A 23,508-nucleotide genomic window follows, 5' to 3' on the forward strand; every position below is an offset into this window, starting at 1 on the left:
AGAGAAAATGCAGGTAGCTACACAATTGTCTAACTAATTGGAAGTGTCCCTGTCCTCTGAGCACCCTCGAAACAGCGCGAGTAAAGCACAGGCAGGATTTAATTGAGTTTTATCTTTCTTGTCCTCTGCCAGTCCTGTGGGATGAGTGTGGGGAACAGAAACCCAGAAGACAAAGCCAGCAGGAAGACAGAAAGTTTAAGGCTTAGAAAACCAACATGCTCTTCTCTCTTTAAGGCAACACAGTCACAAAATATAATTTTTAATATTTTTATGTGGAGCAAGGGGCCCATGGATGTCATAATGTGGCCCTGACTGTTGAGGAAGTATTCGAAACCTGTCCTAGGAAGGAACCGCAGAGACAGTGTCTATATTCAACAGTGTGAGGTGTTCAAAATGTAGAAATTATACTTTGTGACTGTGTTGCTTTAAAGATGAGTATATTCATATTATACATTAAACAGTTTCTTCTACCAAAAAGTTCAATTTTTTTCTTCTGATTTAAAAAAAAAAATTAAAACATTTCCTCGGGCCTCTAAAGTAGGTGGGTCTGGGGCGCCTGGGTGGCTCAGTGAGTTAAAACCTCTGCCTTCAGCTCGGGTCATGATCCCAGGGTTCTGGGATTGAGCCCCACGTTGGGCTCTCTGCTCAGCTGGGGGCCTGCTTCCGCCTCTCTCTCTGCCTGCCTCTCTGCCTACTTGTGATCTCTGTCAAATAAATAAATAAAATCTTTAAAAAAAATAAACAAATAAAAGTCAGTGGACCGGGGCACCTGGGTGGTTCAGTGGGTTAAAGCCTCTGCGTTCGGTTCAGGTCATGATCTCAGGGTCCTGGGATCAAGCCCCGCATCGGGCTCTCTGCTCGGCAGGGAGCCTGCTTCCTCCTCTCTCTCTGCCTGCCTCTCTGCCTACTTGTGATCTGTCTCTGCCAACGAAATAAATAAAATCTTTAAAAAAAAAAAAAGTCAGTGGACCTACGCATGCACTGTACCAGCTGTGCCTAGTACATAAGTTGGACCTGATAGTGGGATTTTTTTTTAATCATATTCACCAAAAGGGCTTCTTTGTTTGCTCACTAGCTAATATATTATTCTCTTAAACATATTTTTTTGGACTTAGTATTGTGATGTATTGTTCCCTATTCATATGTTGAAAATAACACATCCTTTGTTGAACAGTGAATTTATCTCTTGCTGTGTTTTTGTTTATCTTTTTTCTCTTGGCTTCTTGTAGTATGCATGAGCCAATTATCCCCAGAGGAGCCAGGCAAGGCCCCAGTCAGCTCAAGAGAACATGCAGCATTTTTGCATACGAAGATATTAAGGAAGTACATAAAAGGAGGTATCTCTTGCAGGTGGGTTGATTTAGTAGTACTAAACATTTTGTCATCTTCCTTTTTTCAGAGGAGATACTATTTAAAACTCATACTTGCCATGAAAACCCTTAATAGGACCTACCCAGTCCCTTACAGAATTTCCTTAGATGATTTTATGACAGGCAAACTCATGTCTCATGGGAGCACAGCTCAATATAATACATCTCTCTCTCTTTTTAAGCACATCCTAAAGCTTGAATGGTATCTTTATTATCCATCTTTTCATATGCATGCAAATCAACATGTGTCTTTTAATATAAAAATTTTCCAATTAGAGTTTTTGAATTATATTACCAGTATTCTATAAAGATTTTTGATACAAAAATTGAACAGAGCACATTGGCTCTGTTTATTTTGTAATTTAATCTGCTGGGAATTCATGACTCTGAAAATGTTTTTGAAAAAGTTAACTTCTTCAACATTGTAGATATTCATAGTGGAAAAGTTAATATATGACCTTGTGTGTTTTTTTCTTAATGTTTTTCTCTTTGAACATTTCAGCCTATTGCTGTGGAGGTTTTCTCTGGAGATGGACGGAATTACCTCCTTGCATTTCAGAAAGGAATTAGAAATAAAGTCTACCAAAGGTATTGATTAAGAATACTTGATAATGCTCTCATGGGAGGGGAGGTAAGGGAAACTAGTACCGGATAAGCTAGTTTTTGAAAGTCTAGGATCTTGAGATCAGTGAATTCTTGGAGGAAAATGTTTGTTTCATTTTTGGCAACGTGTTGAAACATGATTCTTCTAATTATCTTTTAAAGCAATGCTATTCTCTTGTGAAATACTATTTATCTTTCTGGTCCCTGTGGCAGATACTATCAAAAGCTGCGTATCATTGAATCCTGTGTCTTTAAATGTAAAAGAATGAGGAAACTGTAGCTTAAAAAAATAGTACTTCAGGTTCAAAATAGGCTTCTTTCCTATTTACTAAAAAAGAAGACAGTTCCATTCCTTGCATTGCATGCATTGCATTGAATGCAGAGACTGAGTTGCCCTAGAAATTATATTCATATGAGACCTTCCTTGGCCTTGGAAGAGAGATTGATACCTTCATCCTCAAAAAAGTAGCATAGCCAAATAAACCAGTTTACCTAACCTAATCATATTTTACTTTTGGTAAGCTGTATTCAGAATTTGCCTTATGAAAGAAAAGTAGTATGAAAACATGGTGCTCAAAAATATTTCTGTTGGGGGCGCTCAGTGGGTTAAAGCCTCTGCTTTCGGTTTAGGTCATGATCTCAGGGTCCTGGGATCAAGCCTCACATCTGGCTCTCTGCTCTGCGGGGAGCCTGCTTCCCCCCACCCCCCTCTCTCTCTGCCTGCCTCTCTGCCTACTTGTGATCTCTGTCAAATAAATAAATAAAATCTTTAAAAAAAATATTTCTGTTGGGTGTATGAATAATGAGACTTTTATGAATGGATCACAGATACGAGAGACCTTCTCCTAATTCTTTGAAGGGTAGTTTGGGTAGCAAGCGCTCTACTAAGGGAAGTTTTGTATTTCACCTTATTTCTATGAGGAATGTTTAATGCCAAGCAACATAGCTTATCATTGCGGTCCAGTAATACTACCTGTGAGCACAAGGGAATGAGGGGGGTTCATCAGACAAAGTGCCTGTGGATGGTGATTGGTAATCCAGTCCACATGTGGGAAGAGCCAATAAAGGGACTGAAATTTTAGTTACCTGTTGTATTCACTTCTAAAGGCAATATTGTTTTCAACACTAGGAGATTGTTTGCTCTTCCTAATTAGCAGCTGTTACAAGATGAGTTTGTCTTTCTCTGAAAAATGTCTGTGTATGTGCTAAGTTCAGGGTCCACATCTGTTCTAATAATTTTCCTATAACTCTCTTCCACCTTTAAAATATTTATGTTGACATTGTGGGCAACTCTGAAAAAAATGTAGAAGTGTCACATAAAGTTGCTTATTATGTATGTATCTTCATTTGCTTAGTGTTGTCCCTGTTCTCTCAGTGTTTTGCTATCCTTGTTACTTGCTGTCATGTGAATATTTAGCTGTTACTCACTCGTTAAGACTTCATTAAGTTGACTCAGTTTCTGTGCATCAGTGTTGCAAGGCTTTTTCTTCCAGTAATATGACAGCATATTTAAAATCCAGAATGATAGATTTTGCTGTGGCCTTTTATATTTGGCTTGGAAGCCATCATCTGACCCTTTCTAGTAACAGATTCCAATTATTGTGTGTTCCCTTTGCCTGCTGTTCACTGGGTGGGGGAGGGGTAAATGCAGCAGTCAAGGTCTCGATGTATCCGCCTTTCTGAGGTTCCCATTAAGTCCCGACTTTGGCTTCATTTCTAATTTTATGCTGTTTTTAAATTTTCCAGGTTTCTGGCTGTCGTGCCGTCTCTAACTGACAGTTCAGAGTCCGTGTCTGGGCAACGACCGAACACAAGTGTGGAGCAGGGGTAGGTTGATTGGTTCTTACATCATAGTTTAATAGTGATAGTAGGAAGGTTTGCATCTGCACAGTATTATTTAATATTTTGAATGAGTGTTTTCTCCTCCTAGTGGTTACACAGAATGTTTTAAATACTGAAAACTTTAGAAGAAAAAGGCATGCTGTGCTTGATCATTCCTGTCAGATCAGCACTCAAGGTCTGATCGATTTCCTTGAGTCCGTTAAGCAGCATACAGTCCTGTGTGTGTAACTGAGCTCACACTCTAGACAGATTTTTATTCTGCTTCTTCCATGCAGTGTTGTATGTAACTGTTATCCCTGCGTTTACAAAATTCTTCAGAATATTACTTTTAACTTAATACCTATTCATGCTATGTATAAAGCATTCTCTTATTTTTGGATACTTCATCTTTGTCAGGTTTCCTTGTTCTAATAATGCAAGTATGACTGCTCATGATTTTTTTGGGTAAAATCCCCTTGGTGAAAAAAAGAGGTATGAATTTTAAGGCTTTTGATAAGCAAAACCAACTTGATTTTCATAAAAATTAAACATATCTATAGTTCACCACTAGCGGGTAAATTTATTTCCCTCAGTAGATGCTTGTCAACTTTTTATATTTATCTTTTCGTTTTTACTGGTTTTATAAGATGTTTTCTCAATTTTTAAATGTGTATTTCTTTCATTTTCGTAATCTTGAGCACTGTATATGTTTGTTAGCCATTTAAAATCCTCATTTGTGAGCTATCCATAACTTTGCCTGTTTTTTTCCCGAGTTCTTTTTTGGTGGTGGTGGTGATGGTGGTTTGACTTTCTTTTTTAATTGAGATACAATTGACATATGATTATAGTAGTTTCAAGGTATACAGCATAATGATAGGATATTTGTGTAATTGAGAAATGATCACCATGGTAAGTCTACTTGACATCTTCTCTGAGTTCTTGCTATCCATTTGATGGGATTTTTCTATAATAATGTATTACTACTCCCTTACTTGTTATATTTGTTGCAAATTGCCCGGTTTTCTTCTTAATTTTGGTTTTTAATATTTAAATTTTAACTCTTGTTTTTATGCGTTCAGACCTATCAGTAGTTCCTTTATGCTCATCTTACTTGCTTTTAATATTAGAAAGTCCTTCTGAATGATACAGCCATTTCAAGAATCCATTTATAGTCACTCAGGAACTGGTAGCCATTTATATAATTCATTGGAAAAGAAGCAGTGCTCTTGGCTACGAATGATGCAACATGCAAGAAAGTGATTTAAAACTTTACTGGGGATTCTCTAATTTGTAAATAAAATTTGATTCTGGTCTGTGTGCATCTAACTATATTAAATGTGTGTGTTTCTCTTTTAAATTGTTGCTTTTCTTTTTCTTTAGCTGAGGGTTAGCAAATACAAATGCTAAATGGGTGCTTTTTAATCTGACCTCAGATTATGTTCTGTTTCTAATCATTTGTATTGTTGTTAAGAGAAACAACAGGAAATAAAAGTTCCCCTTCCAGCACATTGAGCCTTTTTTTCTACTTGTAATTAAATTGCCAGTACTTTCACCTGCTTACATAATCTTCAGCTTGTTATGTTATTGTTCTTGCTACTTTCTGTGCTGAGCTGACAGTTCTTTACTTAAAGATCTGTTAAAAGTTCAAAAGCAAGAAGCAGAAATTCATTTCCAACTTCATCTTTTCAGTTGTTCCCTTTCTTATAAAGTGGAGGAGTCAACATAGCTCTTTTTCCAGGGAGAGTTCCTATACATTTGGTTTGCCTGATGGGAAGAACTTACCTAGAAATGGAAAGTGTTACCTCTACTGTTGAGCCAGAAATCTTTAAGAACTAAGGTTTACAAATCTGTTGATTTCTTTTCAGACAGTAAGATACATAGTTCAGTGCTTTCCTATGGTGATTGTGTTCAAATCACAATCTTCAAATCATTAATAACGAATATTATGAAGGTGTTAAACCTTAAAAAGGGTTTTACAGCATTCCAGGAACTTCTGATACCCAAAAAAGTCTATAATTCCAAATGACCCAAACAGCAATGACTTTCCTCTCATAAAATATTTATATTCACTCTCCAGCTTCTCTTTTTTTTTTTTTTTAAAGAGTTTATTTATTTATCAGAGAGAGAGAGGGAGAGAGAGCGAGCACAGGCAGACAGAATGGCAGGCAGAGGCAGAGGGAGAAGCAGGCTCCCTGCTGAGCAAGGAGCCCCATGTGGGACTCCATCCCAGGACGCTGGGATCATGACCTGAGCTGAAGGCAGCCGCTTAACCAACTGAGCCACCCAGGTGTCCCGTCCAGCTTCTCTTTTAAGAAATGTGCTATGTATACTATTTCAGCTATTCCAATTTAATGTCTTCGCACTTCTTTATGTACAGGTTATTGTAAAAGGTAGACAGTTGGACTAGGTCATTGTTTTTCAAGTTCTTGCTATAACCCAAGGTAAAAAATGAACTTTGTATTGTATCCCAGGACCCACAAACTGTGTTACAAATTCTAACACAAAATTGACTGGAAATATTTTGGCTTACTATAAATGCTTTTCAGTGTTCTCTGTTTTCTTCAGTTGAATTCCCTGTTATTTCGTATTTCAAAATGTTGGTTAAAACACACTAAGACTCATTTGTAATAGGTCTTCCATGGTTTGAAAATTTCCTGGACCAGATGTAAATTTTTCAACTTGATTATTGCTCAGATTTAAAATTATATTGCCTGTAACTTAATCTTTTCTTGTTTTTAGGTCTGGGTTGCTTAGCACTTTGGTTGGAGAGAAGTCTGTGACTCAAAGATGGGAGGTAGGCTTAATGAAATTACAAGTTTCATTCATAATTTGCAGTTAGATGGTATAAGTTATACAGTTGAAAGCACTTCAACAATCCATAAAATACATACATTAAAAAAAACTTTGTGTTCTTTTTAGGAAAAATAAAAATACAAAAAAATAAAATTTTTTAAAGTGAACATAGTAGAAATAATGGTCCTGAAATGAATCTTTGTTGATCTTTCCCAAGAGAGGTGAAATCAGCAACTTCCAGTATTTGATGCATTTGAACACTTTGGCTGGCAGGTCGTATAATGATCTCATGCAGTATCCTGTCTTCCCCTGGATCCTTGCAGATTACGACTCAGAGGTAAATAAACATTTTGTGTAAGTGGAACACATCTTCAAAAAGTAATTAAGAAGTACTTAACTTGCTCAGATGTTTTACTTGGTTTATAATTTATAATTTTATAATTTTAATCCCTCAACGGGCACTTGTTACAAGAAGATGAGAACAGTTTTAGCTTGGACTTGTACAAAGTTTAAGTCATTGACCAATTTTTTAGATATTTATTCTTAAATATCTGTTTGGTTTTCTTAAGTGCTAGTTAATTTGTATCCCCTGGTGGATGTCTCTCTGTACTCTACACTGCAGCTGGTTTCAGAAACATTAATTGAGTCATCACTGTTTAAAATTACTCAGTAATGGTCATCACAATTTGGAGAGAATTTAGAAACCTCAGCACAGTACCCTTCTTCCCAGTGTAGCTCCTACATGTATATCCCTTGAGCACAAAGACAATCCTGTATCTGTCAATTCCCAACCCCTAGAACGGTGCCCGATACTTAGCATACAATTTAGTTTTTGTTGAGTTAACCAAAGTTAACCAGTATTGATGAGGGATTTTGCATATAGATTGTGACTTATATTCATGGATGTGGATTCATTTAAAGTACAAGTTTGGCAAAAATGTTTGGCCGTGACGCCCTTTAAAAGGACTTTGATTAAATGCTGCCCCCCCACCCGGTGCATATTCCAGATTTTTACTTTGAAAACCCCAGGTGGTGAATTTGTTTCTCTTTTAAGTATATGAATTAAGTCAGTTAGAAATGAACTTTTAAAATACCAAGTGCTCTAGTTCATTTCACTGCCCGATCACCTCTAAGAAGGGAATACTCAGAAGTGAAGTTGGGGTGAAATGGGGGAGGAGAGAAGAGAACAGAAAGGAGATTCGGTGCTCCAGTTACATGGTTGATGGAGATAAAAATGAGTTCCAGGCTTTTGTGTCGAGCCCCGTGCCATGTCCTTGCCAAGACTGGAAAGGATTTTCCCTTATTCCTCATCTCCAGCCTGGATTCTGAGTGTCTTCTGTGAATTCTTAATTTCCAAAGTAGTTAACAAGCTGCCATGTGCCTGTCTATAAAATACAGATAACCAGTAGGTACATAGCTTGGTTTTGGAGCCCCATTCTGCCAGTGGGACCTCAAACGTTTATAAATCACTGTCATCTGTTATAGCCACTGTACCTACATTGGCGAGAATGAAAGGCCTATAGTAATTTGGAATTGGATTTCATTTTGTATTTTAGGAGGTAGATCTTACTAATCCCAAGACATTTAGAAACCTGGCTAAGCCAATGGGCGCACAGACAGATGAACGATTAGCTCAATATAAGAAGCGGTATAAAGACTGGGAAGATCCTAATGGTAAGTAACTTTTCTTGTCATTGGACTTTGTGCCTCAGTTGCAAACATAAAGCCATTATTTAGTGGTCTGCCATCCCTGTATCTTTTCCTTTATCTTTGCTTATGTATCATTACATCTGTATAAGTTATATATTCACACATGTATACAGCTATCAGATTTTGCATGCCAACTGATGGCCATGCTTAGAAAACATGTTTTAGGTAGCTTATCAGGTACTGGCAGAAAACTGTCTGCTTTGTATAAGTCAGAAATTTCCCACTAGGTAGATAACCTACCTTTAACTCTAATCCTATTTAACCCAGAAACTACAGGTTCCTTAATTAAACTGTCTTTTAATTTTATTGAGAAACTTTTTGGAATCCTTTGCTTTAAAAAAAATAAAATAAAATAACAATGATAATAATAGTAACAACAAGAACAACCACCACCTCCTGAAACTACACTTCATTACTTATTATGTTTAGTGTTTTGATTTTGTGTTTTGTTTTAAAAGACTATTTGAGAAAGAGAGAACATGCATGCACAGGCGTGTGTGAGCTGGGGAGAGGCAGAGAGAGGGGAAGAGAATCCTAAACAGACTCCCCACCGAGCACAAAGCCCCATGCAGGGCTCCATCTCACAACCCTAAGATCACAACCTGAGCCATAAGCAAGATAACCAACTTCACCACGCAGGCCCCCTGTTAAGTTTAATGTTTCTCATGTGTCTGCCCCCCACCACCCCTACCAAATCGGTGAAACAAAGGAGGAAAAGAAAACTAAACTTAAGCCTAAAGGTATTCCCTGTGTGGACCCTTTTTATCCTGCGAAGAAGAGTATGTAATAACAATTACGTAATATTCATAGATAATAATTTAGAGTAATAGATTGTTGCAAAGCCAAAACATCCTAAAAAGTAGCTGTAAGTCAGTATCCTGCTTTAGTGGAAGGTGGTTTGCTGTTAAGGCTTACCTATTACAATAACCCTCAAAACGTGAATTCCTACATGTGCTAAATTTGTGAGGAAAGGCACTGAGTTATACTTAATTTGGATTACTGCCAGATATGTAAGTGAAGGGCAGCAGTGCAGTAATGATCTCACACTACAAACACCAGTGGCAGTTGTGTTTAGTGTTACAGCGATCACAGGCGTTAGCATTTTCAAGCCTATTAATACCAATTTTATTTTTCACATTTACTCTTTTGATTTCAATTATGTTTTAATTTTTTTGAACAGGAGAAACTCCAGCCTACCACTATGGGACCCACTATTCATCTGCAATGATTGTGGCTTCGTACCTAGTAAGGATGGAGCCTTTTACACAGATATTCTTAAGGCTGCAGGTAAAACTCTAAATTTAGCATTTTTCTGTTTTATTCAAGCCTCCTTTCTATTTAAAATTGGTGTGTGTGTGTGTGTGTGTATGTTGTTATCTTGCCTTACAAGAAGTCCTATGAAGTTTCAGTCACAAAAAATAGTGAAACATAATTCAAATGGCATTTCACTGTATCAGAATTGATGAGTAAAACAAGAACCAACTGGGTCCTTTAGTCAAAGAAGCAAATACCATGTGCTTTCCAGCCAGGTATATGGAATTCAGACTTACCTGTTTTAAATTAGCAACAAATATTTAAAAAATATAGTCTAGCTCATTTGCTGTCTTCTTTATTATAATTGCTTCCCTCCACATTCTCTTTCATTTATTCAGCAAATATTTATTGAATATCTACTATGTACCAGACACTGTTCTAGGTACGGGGAACATATCAATGAATAAAAACAAAAGCCCTACTTTGTACAACATATATACTTTAGTTGAGGGAAACAGACAAGAAAAACAAGAAATACATCTTAAAGTGTTTTAAAATACGATACATGCTATCAGAACATATGGATCAGGGAAAGGGACTGGGAAGTACAGAGTACTAGTGGGTGGTAGAAAAGGGTGCAGTGCAGTTTGAAATAGAGCAGTCAGAGTAGGTCTCCTTGAAAAGGTGGCAAGTGAGCAAAAATTTGGAGGGCATGAGGCAGTTACTCGTGCAGCTATCTGGAGAAAGTGTGTTCCAAGCAGAGGGCCCCAAGCCAAGCAAGTGGCTGAGATGTTTTAGGATGAGCAAGGAGCCCACTGTGTCTGGAGCAGAGTAAGTGGAGGGGAAATTCAGAGGATGCCCTCAGACAGGTAACAAATCAGATTGTGGCAGGTCTTGGTGGCATAGTGTATGGACTTTGGTATTTTCCCGCAGTGAGCTTCAGTGTAAAGACAGATACACTGTGTCCACTGAAAACACAGCAATGGGGAGTTTGACTGAGGAAGGTATGTTATATCTGTGAGGCTGTGTAAGAAATCCCTTTTCTATTTTAATTCGTTATATATATCAAAAAGTTATATATAACTTTCTTAGTTTTTCTTTCTTTCTTAGTTTTTCACCTAATCCTTAACATTGTGAACACTTGAATGTCATGTTAATTTATAAAATCAGTCTAATATATATATACACACATATATGTGTATACACACACACAACTTGAATATTTTCAACTGTAGATGGCTACATTAGAATCTTGGTTGGTTTTCTTTAAGAGAGCATCATGAAACTATGGAAGAATTCATATTTCATATTTCATATTCTTGCCCTCTCAATAAAAACTCATTTTTTAGTGACTTTTCAAAGTCTTTGTATTTAGGTTTCACTTTGATTACAAAATACATGTATTAAGCACTTTGTCAGAAACACCTCCAAAAGAATTCATTTTCTTTTTGTGATTATTTAATATTTTGTGTGTTTGACATAGGATGGGGGAAAATGGAATTGTCACCAAATGTATTTACTTGGGTTTATTGAGCCCGTGAGCTTGACAGAAGCCATGCGGTGTGGAATGGGGCTCTAACAGAGCAGTGCCTTCTTCCATCCACAGGGAGGCCACTTCGACCTGGCTGACCGGATGTTCCACAGTGTGCGCGAGGCCTGGTACTCAGCATCAAAGCACAACATGGCAGATGTAAAAGAACTTATCCCCGAATTTTTTTACTTACCAGAATTCCTGTTCAATTCCAACAACTTTGATCTAGGTATGTACAGCTGTGGTGCTGTCATCGGAACACTACCCTAGAAAGGACCAATAGAAATGTGACTTTCCTGAATAGTGTCTGCAGTACGCACAAACAAGGAAAGACTTCCTTGTGGTTTCAGCAGCTGTTATTTACTATAATTGGGTGTGTGGGAGTAAATATAAAAGGAAAAATACATTTATGCCCAAAATAACTGTTTCAAATGTGGAGTCTTGGGAAGATTTAAAAATTGACACAGATTGCATCTAATGCTCAGAATATTATGATTTCAATAAAAACCAAGGGGAGGTGAAAATTTATTTAAAAATCCTTATGGTTGAAATTAATAGCCAAAAATGATATATCCACATTTTTCGTGTATTGTTTTAATCTTATGTATTGCGGGAGGCATTCTCACATTGCATGCTGATATGTTTTTAAATTAGAGTTTTAGAATAACTTCAAGTTAATTTCTCTTTTTTTTATCGTGTTAGGTTAGTATTATCTAGAAAAACAGAAACAAATCAATAGTCCTAAAAAGGAGAGAAATTTCGTCAGTACTCTGCTCTCTTTTTATAATCCAGCAGTTACAGGAAATAGATTTGATTTTGGCTGCAGTTTTTTGGAACATAGTTTGCTGATCTAGGTTTCTGAGTATTTCTTTTAAGACATATCAAAATTCCATTGTTTCTACTTCAGAATATTCCTGCCAGACTTTGTTCTATTTTTGTATATTTTTCATACTTCATATCATATTTAAGTGTTCAACATATAAATCATTTCTATACTACCTCAAAGTTTGTTAACAGAAAATTTAGAGAAATGTTCATATCTGATACATCTGAGTGATTTTTTTTTCTTTCTAAAAATAGTTTTTTAAATAATTTTTGTTGATTATCCTTTGGCAGTTCTAACTTTGTGAAATTATAGCTCCAGAGCTAATCGGAAAGGTAGTAAGACTCTCTTAATAGCCCCAGCAAAAGACCTGAAATTGAGTCTAGTCCAGACCACTTACAAACTGAACTAAATTATCCAGTTTTATATAAATAAATTAAGAAAGAGTCATGTATTTTTGTCATGCTCATCTTCATAATAAATCATCTTCTTTCCATGAAATCACACACTTTAAAAAACACTATTTGCGTATAAGAGCTAAAAGTGTAAACAAAGAAAAAGCTAAAGCTGTAAAACTCTTAGAAGAAAACATAGGGTTAAATCTTAATGATCTTTTATTTGCTGATGCCTTGTTAGGTAGGATATAATAGCACAAGCATGAGCAACTGAAAAAAAATGACTTGGACTTGATCAAAATGTAAAACTTCTACATCTAAGAGCATTATGAAGAAGGTGAAAAGAACACCTCCAGAAGGGAAGAAAATATTTGCAAGTGATGTATCTCATAATGGTCTAGTGTCCTGAAAATATAACTCTTACAACTCAACAGCCAAAAGATAACCCAATTAAAAAATGGGCCAATGACCCAAGTAGACATTTCTCCAGAGAAGTTATACAAATGGCCGTGAGAAGGTGCTCAACATCATTAGTCATTAGGGAAATGGCAGTGAACATCATGTAGGTACCACTTCACATCCACTGGGATGGCTAGAGTGAAAGCAAAAAGCCACAACAACATAAAAGAGCAAGAGCCGATGAGGGTGTAGAGAGAGCAGAAGCTTCATGCACTGCTGGTGGGAATGGGAGGTGGCTTAGCAGCTGTGGAAGACAGCGTAGCTTGGTGGTGTCTCAGAAGTTAAAACTGGAATCACCATATGACCCAGGAGTTCCACTCTGAGGTCTATATGCGAAAGAACTGAAGACAGGGACTCAAGCAGAGTACCTGTCCACACCCGTTCAGAGCAGCATTATGTACAATAGCCAGGTGGTAGGAGCAGGCAGGCCACATGTTTGTCAGTGAATAAACAAATTGTGAAATGTACATACAGTGGAATGGTACTCCATGGAAAAGTGTGAATTACTGATACACGCTATAACACGGATGAACCTCAGAAACATTATGCTAAGTTAAAGAAGACAGACACTAAAGATCATATAATGTATGATTTTCTTTCTATGGAATATCCTATATAGGTCAGTCTTAAAAACAAAGAACACAGAGTGGTGGTTACCCAGGATGGGGGGAGCAGGCAGGAGGAATGGGGAGCCACTGCTTAATGGGTGCAAGACTACCCTGTGGGGTGATGAAAATGTTTTAGGGCTAGATAGAGATGGTGGCCACACAAAATTATGAATGTACTAAATGCCACTGAATTGTTAACTTTAAAGTGGTTAACTTTATGTTAGGTAAATTTCACTTCAATTACTTAAAGAAAGAAAGAAAGAAACCCCCCAAAACAGTGTTTACTATTTTTATTATCTTTAAGTGATATAAAACAAAGAGCACTTGGTTTTTTTCCCTAGCTCTGGGATGAGTAACATTCCCCCTGGTCTTCTTATCTTTATACCCTTGGATATGGATCTACATGGAAGAGAGCTGCAAAGTACCAGAATCAGACCAAAAGTAGACTATAGAGTGTTCTCTTTAAATTTTAAAATTGCCGCTAGTGCAGGTGAAATAAAATGGTACTGTTTAAATATTAGGGATGATTAGCACATTTTTTAAAAAGTAGATTATATGTCAAGTCTGGAGACTTGGGTGGAATTTCAAAGGGAGTGGATGCGGGGTATGAATGAGGGGGAGGGATGGTAATAACTCAATTGTTTTATTTTTTCTTAAGTCATATGGTAATTTTTCCAACCAAGTGAAGACATCACTTTAAACTGATTTTTATGTTTCTCACTTAATATCACTTTGTCAGTAAACCATCAAATACCAGTGACAAGAACAAGATTGTTTCTGTGGGAAATATTTTTATTGGCCCTCACTTGAAACTGCCTTTGTGTTCTAGAATTTGAACAATTGTACTTCTCTGAAAATGTCTAATACAGCTGTTTACCTAACCAACCACTGTTGAGCTAGTGAGTCAACATTATTATTCATAGAGTCTTTTTTTACATTGATCACCTGATTTATATCTGGGAAAGCTGTAGGCTAAAATTAACTTTTTGGCCTTTACTTCCAAAAAATGAAAAGATAGGACCTGTTTCCTGAGATGCCAGTCCCATTTAATATGTTTTGTTGTAGACAGGTTTTATTGCAAACACTTCCTTTAGCATTTTTCAGATTGTCTAGCTATGACTTTTAACAGTTTCCATGGAATAAATATCACGTGGTATGCATTTTTTGTTTCTGCTAGGTAGCCCCATAGTTTTTCCAGATTTTTTTTTTCTGTTAAATGATGTACTAACAGCAGAAACTTAACATTTCAGGTTTTATTTTTTTAATGAGAATCCTTACAGCAAAATATATGTCAGTTCTACAGAGCTCTCTCAAGAGTTTAAGAATCAGAAATAGGAAATACCACATGTGTTGCATATATTTCCAGAAGACTGGTATTTTTATTTCCTCTTTAGCAAAGAGAACACTCAAACTCCTCAGTGACTGAGAAGTTAGGTATTCCTTCAGTAACCTCTTCCATGTGAGATGCAAAATTTTGTCAAAACATTAAGAGAAGAAATTCAGTACTGGTTTACTGCTGATGACTCACCAAGCTCTAAACATTCAGGAAAAGCCCAAATAATGGAAGATTTAAGAGAAATTGCTAATGATCTTCCAAATGCGCAGTCCTGAGGGGATAGAATTTGAGCAGTTTTTACAAACTCAAAACAGTAGGTTCACTAAATGTTTCGTTAAAAAGGAGTCCTGCAGTCAGTTAAATTTCAGGAATATTGTGTCTAATATCCCTCCTGGAGAGGCGCTCTGCCTCTGAAGAGTCTTACAGGAAGAAACATGTTTAACTTTGCATAACTCAGCATTTTCGGAAGTCATTTGACAGGGTGGATCCCTCAGATTTCCTAATGCTTAATAATCTCTCGGAGGGAATTCTCTAAGAAGCAGACCTAGGGAAATAGCAGAGTAGCTGATCTCAGGGTCCTTTCTGATGGTAGTTTCATAGTTCTGGTAATGAATCTAACCCACTATTTCTGTGTTACTTTAATATAAAGTTACTATTTACTTTATTTACCATCTTACTTAACTTTATTTATTTACCATCTTTCATTGTCTTTTTAATTTATCTAATTGCACAGGCTGTAAACAAAATGGCACCAAGCTGGGAGATGTTATCCTTCCACCGTGGGCAAAAGGGGACCCACGGGAATTCATCCGAGTCCACCGTGAGGTAATGGGAGCACCCTTTGTGGTTGAATTTGGATTTCAGTGGGTTGTTGATCACAGTACAAAGAGAGGGCCTTTAGCAAGATACCACCCATTTATTCAAATTACGGATATTGTTCTTACAATTTTTAGTTATTTCAGTTCCTTATGATCACTGGCCAGTTCCTTTTGCTTTCTGAGCAAGTAGTAAAAGTCAGCCTATGACTGAATGTGTGTTTTGAAATTACAGGCTTTGGAATGTGATTACGTGAGTGCCCATCTGCATGAGTGGATTGACTTAATCTTTGGCTATAAACAGCAAGGCCCAGCCGCGGTAGAAGCTGTAAATGTCTTCCACCATCTTTTTTATGAGGGTCAAGTGGACATCTACAACATAAATGACCCACTGAAGGAGACAGCCACCATAGGGTTCATTAATAACTTTGGTCAGATCCCTAAACAGGTATGGATATTCTTATCATTGATGCTCTCAGTTTCATTTTTTAAGCTCTAGTATTGCTGTAGATGAAGAATTACCATATAGCAAGTTTAGGCTAAGTTTTTATTGAAGAGCCCTGCCACATAAAAGGTTCAGTAGCTTCCACGATTATTGTTTTCTCCTCCTGTTTTGCAGGCTAGGTAAATAGAAATGTTGTTCAGAGAATTTCCCCTCAGACGAGTACAGGTAGTGCTTTCCTATATCTGCCCAAGACCTGCAATCAGGGAAGAAGATGGGGTCTGGGGGTCTACAGCACACAGGATGGGGTTCCATTCCAAGACCAGCAGGAAGCCAGTGCTGACACTGAGCAAGGAAAGGCATGGTCATATTTAGACTTTATTATTTATTTATTTATTTATTTAAGAATTTGTTTTTAAGTAATCTCTACACCAGTGTGGGGCTTGAGCTTACAACCCCGAGATCAAGAGTCACATGCTCTACCGACTGAGCCAACCAGGTGCCTCCATATTTAGACTTTTTGTGTTGTTTTTTTTAGGTTTTATTTACTTATTTAACAGAGAATGAGAGAGAGAGAGAGAAAAGAAAAAACACAAGGCAGGGGAGAGGCAGAGGGAGAGGGAGAAGCAGACTCCTCACTGAGCAGGGAGTCCGACGTGACATAGGACTCCTCCCAGCACCCTGGGATCATGACCTGAGCCGAAGGCCAATGCTTAACTGACTGAGCCACCGAAGGATCCCCATACTTAGACTTGAAAGATCATTCTGTCCATGTACATTAACTAGAATTAAAATAAAAACTGAAAAATAAAGATCATTCTGTTCATAGTCTCATACACATGCCCACACTGTAGGGGAACCAAGTTAGGAGCAGAGTATCACCTCGGAAGCTCTTAGTGACAGTGGAGGGGACAGACAACAGTGATCTGGATTAGATTAGTGATGCAGGTGTGATGAGTGCTCTCGTAGGAGGGTGCGTGTGTGGGTGTGCCAAGAACCAGCCTTTCACTGGCTGCTCTGACCACTGTCTGGAACCCAAACAGGAAGACCGAGAGCATGGCCACCTGGCACCCACATGCGGTAGATCCCTCACCTTCACGGTGAGCACAGCCCTGTTAAGAGACTTCATGTGCCGGGCATGTCAGGATGGGGTGATGCACGAGGAGGAGCCAACCCCGAAGGAAAGGCACTCTCTGCTGGCCTTTCAGACTACCTGCCTTTCCCAGGTGCCCCGGGTCTACCCTTTGGCCTCCCCGTCCTTCTCTGTTCCTGCCCCAGATACCTCTCTTGGGCTCCCTTTTTTGCACAGTAACCAACTTAGAGGTTTCCAGGGTCGATGTTTGGGAACAGTCAGAACAACGGCCTTTCTCTGGATGACAGATAGCAGGAGAGCCTGTAACTGCACCGTTCACAGTGCAGTCTGATCTACCAACCGAGTAACTGTGTTTACTTTGGAGGGGTGGTGCAGAGGGAGAAGGAGAGCCCAAGCAGGCTGCACACCCAGCCCGACGCAGGGCTCGATCCCATAACCCCGAGACCAAGATCTGAGCCAAAACCAAGAGTCGGACGCTAACTGACAGAGCCACCCAGGCACCCCAGAATTGTGTTTGCTTTTAAACTTAAATGCTTATTGATAAACTCCAATCGCAGCTGAAGAATTGTAGTTAAGCCTTTCCTTTTTTCTGAGGGTTACAAGCACAGGAACTGTTTTATACCCTCTGAGAAACAAATATTCTGACCAGAAAAATCAAGACACATGCACTGTCACAGATTTTAGTCCCACTTTTGAGTTTAAGAGGCAGACTTAAACTCTGAGCCTGGGAACTATAGTTCGAGAGACTGATAGAGTCCTTCAAAGTATGCCGTCCTAGAAAATCTAGGTCTAACGGTCAGCATATCCATACATTGTTATAAACCCTGGCTTGGTGAGGCGGTCTATCCTTAGGTCCTCTTAAAAGTTCTTCAACAGGAGCTCAGTCGGTGGCTCAGTCAGTTAAGTGTTGGCTTTGGCTCAGGTCATTGTTCCGGGGTTCTGGGATTGAGTCCTGCATCAGGCTCCCTGCTTGGCGGAGAGCCTGCTTCTTCCTCTCCCTCTGCCTGCTGCCCTGCATACTTGTGCTTGCTCTGTCTCTCTGTCAAATGAATAAATAAAATCCTAAAGAAAAAAGAATTTATTAATGTGATATCTGTATAAAAAAAGTTTTTCAGCAAATGTCCATTCATGAACATGCTTTAAAGTAGGGGAGTCCTTTTATACAACTGTAGAGTCTGTGTCATTTAGAGAAAATAACAGAACCCTGAAACATGTAGAAAGGAACAAGGGGTTTAAATGTTTGGGTGCCTAAGATGTCTTTCTCTTTACAAAGCATTTTTTCTTCTGGAAATCCAGAATGTCACATTCATAAAGTATGAAGGTTTTCTAGTCATTTTAAGTCTCATTTTATCTAAGATTGTCCAAATATCTTCCTCAGATAACAGTTTTCTAACAGAAATGGCTCTGTACCTATTTCGAAGATCTACAGTATTTAAAAAATAGTCACCTTAAATGACTATTTTCTTTTTTTCCCCTTAAAGCACTGCAAAGTAAAAAGAAGGCATTCATACTTTCAACAAATTAGTAGCATCTAAAAGACACCAAAATGATGTCACATAAAGAAGGGCCATGTTGCCAGAAATAACTCAAAGAGAATGTCACTCTGCCCTCAGTGGTACAGAATGGTGTCCGAGTATAAAGAACGGGTTACTTTTTAAAATTATTAGAAAGTAATGGTTGATCAACTATAGTTTGAGATTTACTCCTGAAAAGTCAGGAGATCAGAAGAGCATTGAGCATGGTGGTAATCCAGGTTTTCATGGCCCCACCCCTGCTTGCTAAGATGGAAAACGTCCACTATCCTTCTGAGTCTCCTTAAAAGTTCTTTCCTTAAATGGGAAAGGTGATAATGTTGTCCTTAGTGGTCATTGTGAAGTGTAAGTGAAATAAAAACATAATACTTGGCATGTAAAAGGGTTCAATAAATGTTAGCTTTCATTGTAAAACGTGTCATCCTCTCTCATCCCAGTTATTTAAGAAACCTCATCCTCCAAAGCGAGTGAGGAGCCGACTGAATGGAGACAGTATGGGCGCCTCTGCTCCCCCAGGGTCTACAAGTGACAAGATCTTTTTCCATCACCTGGACAACTTGAGGCCTTCTCTAACACCTGTAAAAGGTGAGGTGACAGGAAGTCAGCCTTTGCTTCATGATTCTATGGGAGTAGTTAATGGTCACACGTGTGATTAGCCTAACACATGTGTCTGAAAACATTAGTGTCGGTTTTAATGAGTGCTATACTTTTTGTGATAAATCACCAAATACTTGTTAGATTTTCTCCTTTTCCTTTTGTTTTGTTTTGGTTTGGGTTATTTTGGTCTGTTGGATTTTTTCATCAAAAAGAACCAAACAGATTTCTCCTCCCTGCTAAGATAGCGAAAACTCTAATAGACCAAATCTTGTAGCTCAACTTTATATTATATATGCAGAAAAGCCTTTGTAATCTTCATTTATATGTGTTCTGCCAATTTAGAAATAGCAGTTGAAAGACTGCATTTTTAATATGCGAACTTCAAGTATCTGTCTTTTATCTAATATGGTTATGAGTTATCTAAAAGTACCTTCTCAGGGCACCTGGTTGGCTCAGTCCATTAAGCGTCTGCCTTCAGCTCAGGTCATCATGATCCCAGGGTCCTGGTTGAATCAGGCTCCCTGCTCAGTGGGGAGCCTGATTCTCTACCTCCCTCTGCCCCCCACCCACTCACGCTCTCCCTCTCTCTCTCCCTGTTTCTCTTTCACTCTCTCCCAAATAAGTGAATACAATCTTAAATAAGCAACAAAATACTTTTCCAAGTGGATATTTTTCTTAGAGTGAACAAAGGTTTTTGTAGAGTCTTGAGGTTGCCACTGTTAAATCTAAACATTGGAGTGTCAAAGTCTGGTTAATTAATAGGCTGCCAGCTCCGTGCCATGTTGCCTCCTGACACGGACCGGCCTGTGCCAGCTGCACTCAGCGCCAATGATGGTCATGGAGCACTGGTGTGCTCAGCAGGGAGTCGGACTGCTTGGGGGATGGCATGTCCTTCCTTCAGGAAGTCTTAGGCTGGACTCATGTGGGAAGTGCTGCAGGCCCAGATTGGTTGAAGGTCTGTGTACAGATTCTGGAGAGCATCCCAGATTACTCTGTTCAGTCCCGATGGTCAAGAAGACAGACCAACCGCTAGGAGCCAACCTGAGGGGGGTCAAGAGACAGGAAGGCCGTAAGGAAGCCCTGCAGAACACCTGTCAGAGTCCATGTCCATCATGCAGAAGCCAGCCTCTCCCTCTAAGGTCATTTTGTCCTAATGTGTGTGTTAGGAGGCTTGATTCATAGGAATATTTGAGATGACGGCCTCTGTGGGATCATGAGGTTCATTTTCCTTGTTCCTATTCTGATCTGTTGATTTGTTTTTTACAGAACTTAAGGAGCCTGTGGGCCAAATAGTGTGCACAGATAAAGGCATTCTTGCAGTAGAACAGAATAAGGTTCTTATCCCACCAACCTGGAACAAAACTTTCGCTTGGGGCTATGCCGACCTGAGCTGCAGGCTGGGAACCTATGAGTCAGACAAGGTTTGCATTGTTTCTTGCTCACTCGTTTAATCTTGCTCTTCTGTGGTTTGGATATCCTGCTTGAAAGGGGTGGGAAGAGCCCAGGCCAAGGGTTAGTCACCTGCTCCTCCAGAGCCCAGAGGAAGGGAGAGCTTCACAGCGTGAGATCAGGTTAAAGGAGCTAGTGGACAAGGTGGGTTTCCTACAGAGCAAGCCGCTTTTGAAAAGTTGTGTACTGAGCTCTAACAGTTTCCCTCCCCCACAAAGAGTTCCTCCAAGAGGTCCTTAGCCAGCCAGGTAGTCAATATTTTTGACCACTACAAGAGCCTCTTTGTGGTAAATCACCGAAAAGCCCACTTACTGCTTCAGTACGCCTAAGTGGTAGATGGAAAACCCATCAGCCCATCACCCAGGTGGCAGCAGCCTCCGTGTGGAGTCCCACAGCAGCTCTTGAGAGGCCCTGGGTTGTGCCTGTCCGGTGCCCTGGGCTTGCCCTCTGCTGGTCCCCTCCTGATGGCAGGCAGGATCTAGTTTGTGCAAGTCTGTGCATTGCACTGTGACACAACCCTGTTTAATTAACCTCATTAAACGGCAGCCCTCCTGATTCCCGCTTACCTCTAACTGGATACAGCAAACAAATCCTTCTACCAGATTCTACCAGATTCTCCCTGGTATACAGCATATACAGCATCATAGTCGGAACGTCATTTTCTAGGACTGGAGAAGCTGGAGACACCCACTAGGAGCAAAGTCCTTTTCATTATGGTTTCTCACAGCAGCTGTAGTTGGGAGGCCATAGGGTTCAGGGTTCATGGCAGAGCCTCAGTGGAAATGCTGCAGAGTGAATCCAGCCCGGAGTGCACATGCATTTGCCTGTGAGGCGCCTGCCTGGGGGCTCTCCTTCACTCAGTGTGCTCACTGGGATCCAGAAGTTGATAGTACTTGATGGCACATGTGTCTCACGTCTTGTTTTGTTTTACAGGTGGTGACTGTTTACGAATGTTTGTCTGAATGGGGCCAGATTCTCTGTGCAATCTGCCCCAACCCCAAACTGGTCATCACAGGTGGAACGAGCACAGTTGTGTGTGTCTGGGAGATGGGCACCTCGAAAGAAAAAGCTAAGACCCTCACTCTCAAACAGGTAACAGAATAAACAAAGATGGACATACCCATCCTGGCAGCCTGCACTCTAGAGAAACCTACAAAGCTTCTTTAATTCCAAGGTGCTTCAGATATAATGGACAAAACAAAAAAATGATGTTCTTTTGCTAGAAATGGGTCTTTAAGTAAAGGAAATGAAATCAGGCAGTACTATTTCTAAAAATGATCTAAGCTGGTCCTTTTTTAAAATCTGAAGAAAGCTGTCTTTAGGTAATATATTTTTTAATATGGGGAGCTTGGGGGCTCAGTCAATTGAGCATCTGACTTTTGACTCTTGATTTCGGCTCAGGTCATGATTTCGAGGTCATGGGTTCGATTCCGGCATGGGTGTGGTGTCTGCTGTGAGATTCTTATCCTCTTTCTCTCCCTCCACCTCTGCCCCTTCCCATGCTCACTTGTGCAAGCGCTCTCGCTTTCTCTCTCAAAAAATAAGTAAGGGGTGCCTGGGTGGCTCAGTTGGTAAAGTGTCTGTCTTTGGCTCAGGTCATGATCTCCGGGTCCTGGGATCAAGCCCTGCATCGGGCTCCCTGCTCATCGGGGAATCTGCTTCTCCCTCTTGTACTCTCTCTCTCTCTATCTCTTGATCTCAAATGAATAAATAAAATCTTAATAATAATAATAAGTAAATAAAATCTTAACATACATGTAAATTTTACTTTATCTAAGTAATACATTTGATCCTTAAACAACAGGGGTTTGAACTGTCCTAGTCCACCTATATACAGACTTTTTTTGATAAACCTAGTACAGTGAATGTATTTTCTTCTCCTTACGATTTTCTTAGTAATATTTTCTGTTGTTTTACTTTATTATAAGAATATAATATGTATACAGAATATCTGTTACATTACTATTTTTGTTACCAATAAGGCTTCCAGTCAACAGTAGGCTATTGGTAATTAAGTTTTGGGGGAGTCAGAAGTTACTCAGTTAGAAAGTTAGTCAAAAGTTAGATTTTTTTAAAAAAAAAAAAAAGTTAGATTTTTTTTTTAATTTTTTTAAAAAGATTTTTATTTATTTCTTTGACAGAGAGAGATCACAAGTAGGCAGAGAGGCAGGCAGAGAGAAAGAGGGAAGCAGGCTCCCTGCTGAGCAGAGAGCCTGATTCAGGACTCCATCCCAGGACCCTGAGATCATGACCTGAGCTGAAGGCAGAGGCTTAACCCACTGAGCCACCCAGGCACCCGAAAGTTAGATTTTTGACTGCGTCAGGGGTCGGTACCCCTAACCTCCATGTTGTTCAGAGTCAGCTGTGTTGCCTGTAAATTGGATTTTTCTAATCAAAATTATGTTTGCTATTGATTAATATTATTTTCCTCCTGGGCAATTTCCATTCAGCCAAACCAGTAAATCTTTGATTCTTTATCTCTTTCCTCATTTATCATTTGATTACTTATTATCTACTTTCACAAAATTTTATCTAAAGCAAGATACCGTTTATAATTAGGCCATCCTTTTTTTAACATTTGATTTGTGAGTGAATTTGCTATAAAGTTTTTTTGATGCAATATACATCTAAGCGTATAAGACAAATTTGAGAAACTTAACAATATCTGTCATTTATTGAGCACTTACTATGTTCAGAGTACTATGCTAGGAGTTTAAAAATGTAAAACTCCAGTCCTCACAATTCTGCAGGGTAGTCGATAAACCCTGTTGATTCCTGGAAATACCACCGCTTGAAGAGATTCAGACACATGCCCCAGTCATATTTAGTGTAGAGCCAGGATGTGAATTCAGTTCTGTGGGACTCTAAGGCTATTTT

General features: G+C 39.0%; 1 protein-coding gene across 5 annotated transcripts in view; it reads left to right on the plus strand.

Annotated features, from left to right (window-relative positions):
* The window catches only part of WDFY3 (WD repeat and FYVE domain containing 3), a 276,729-nt gene that overhangs the window by 236,446 nt on the left and 16,775 nt on the right, over window positions 1–23,508 (plus strand). For all 5 annotated transcript variants that reach the window (XM_044224616.1, XM_044224612.1, XM_044224613.1 and 2 more), the window contains 13 exons: window positions 1,230–1,350; window positions 1,873–1,958; window positions 3,720–3,800; window positions 6,534–6,588; window positions 6,805–6,924; window positions 8,144–8,261; window positions 9,478–9,584; window positions 11,158–11,311; window positions 15,437–15,528; window positions 15,754–15,966; window positions 19,023–19,170; window positions 20,449–20,603; window positions 21,565–21,723. In XM_044224616.1, the coding sequence (XP_044080551.1) occupies window positions 1,230–1,350; window positions 1,873–1,958; window positions 3,720–3,800; window positions 6,534–6,588; window positions 6,805–6,924; window positions 8,144–8,261; window positions 9,478–9,584; window positions 11,158–11,311; window positions 15,437–15,528; window positions 15,754–15,966; window positions 19,023–19,170; window positions 20,449–20,603; window positions 21,565–21,723 (1,609 nt within the window). The remainder of the gene's footprint in view (window positions 1–1,229; window positions 1,351–1,872; window positions 1,959–3,719; window positions 3,801–6,533; window positions 6,589–6,804; window positions 6,925–8,143; window positions 8,262–9,477; window positions 9,585–11,157; window positions 11,312–15,436; window positions 15,529–15,753; window positions 15,967–19,022; window positions 19,171–20,448; window positions 20,604–21,564; window positions 21,724–23,508) is intronic.

Source organism: Neovison vison, chromosome 11, assembly GCF_020171115.1.
Source record: "Neovison vison isolate M4711 chromosome 11, ASM_NN_V1, whole genome shotgun sequence".
In the NCBI taxonomy this organism is placed as follows: domain Eukaryota; kingdom Metazoa; phylum Chordata; class Mammalia; order Carnivora; family Mustelidae; genus Neogale; species Neogale vison.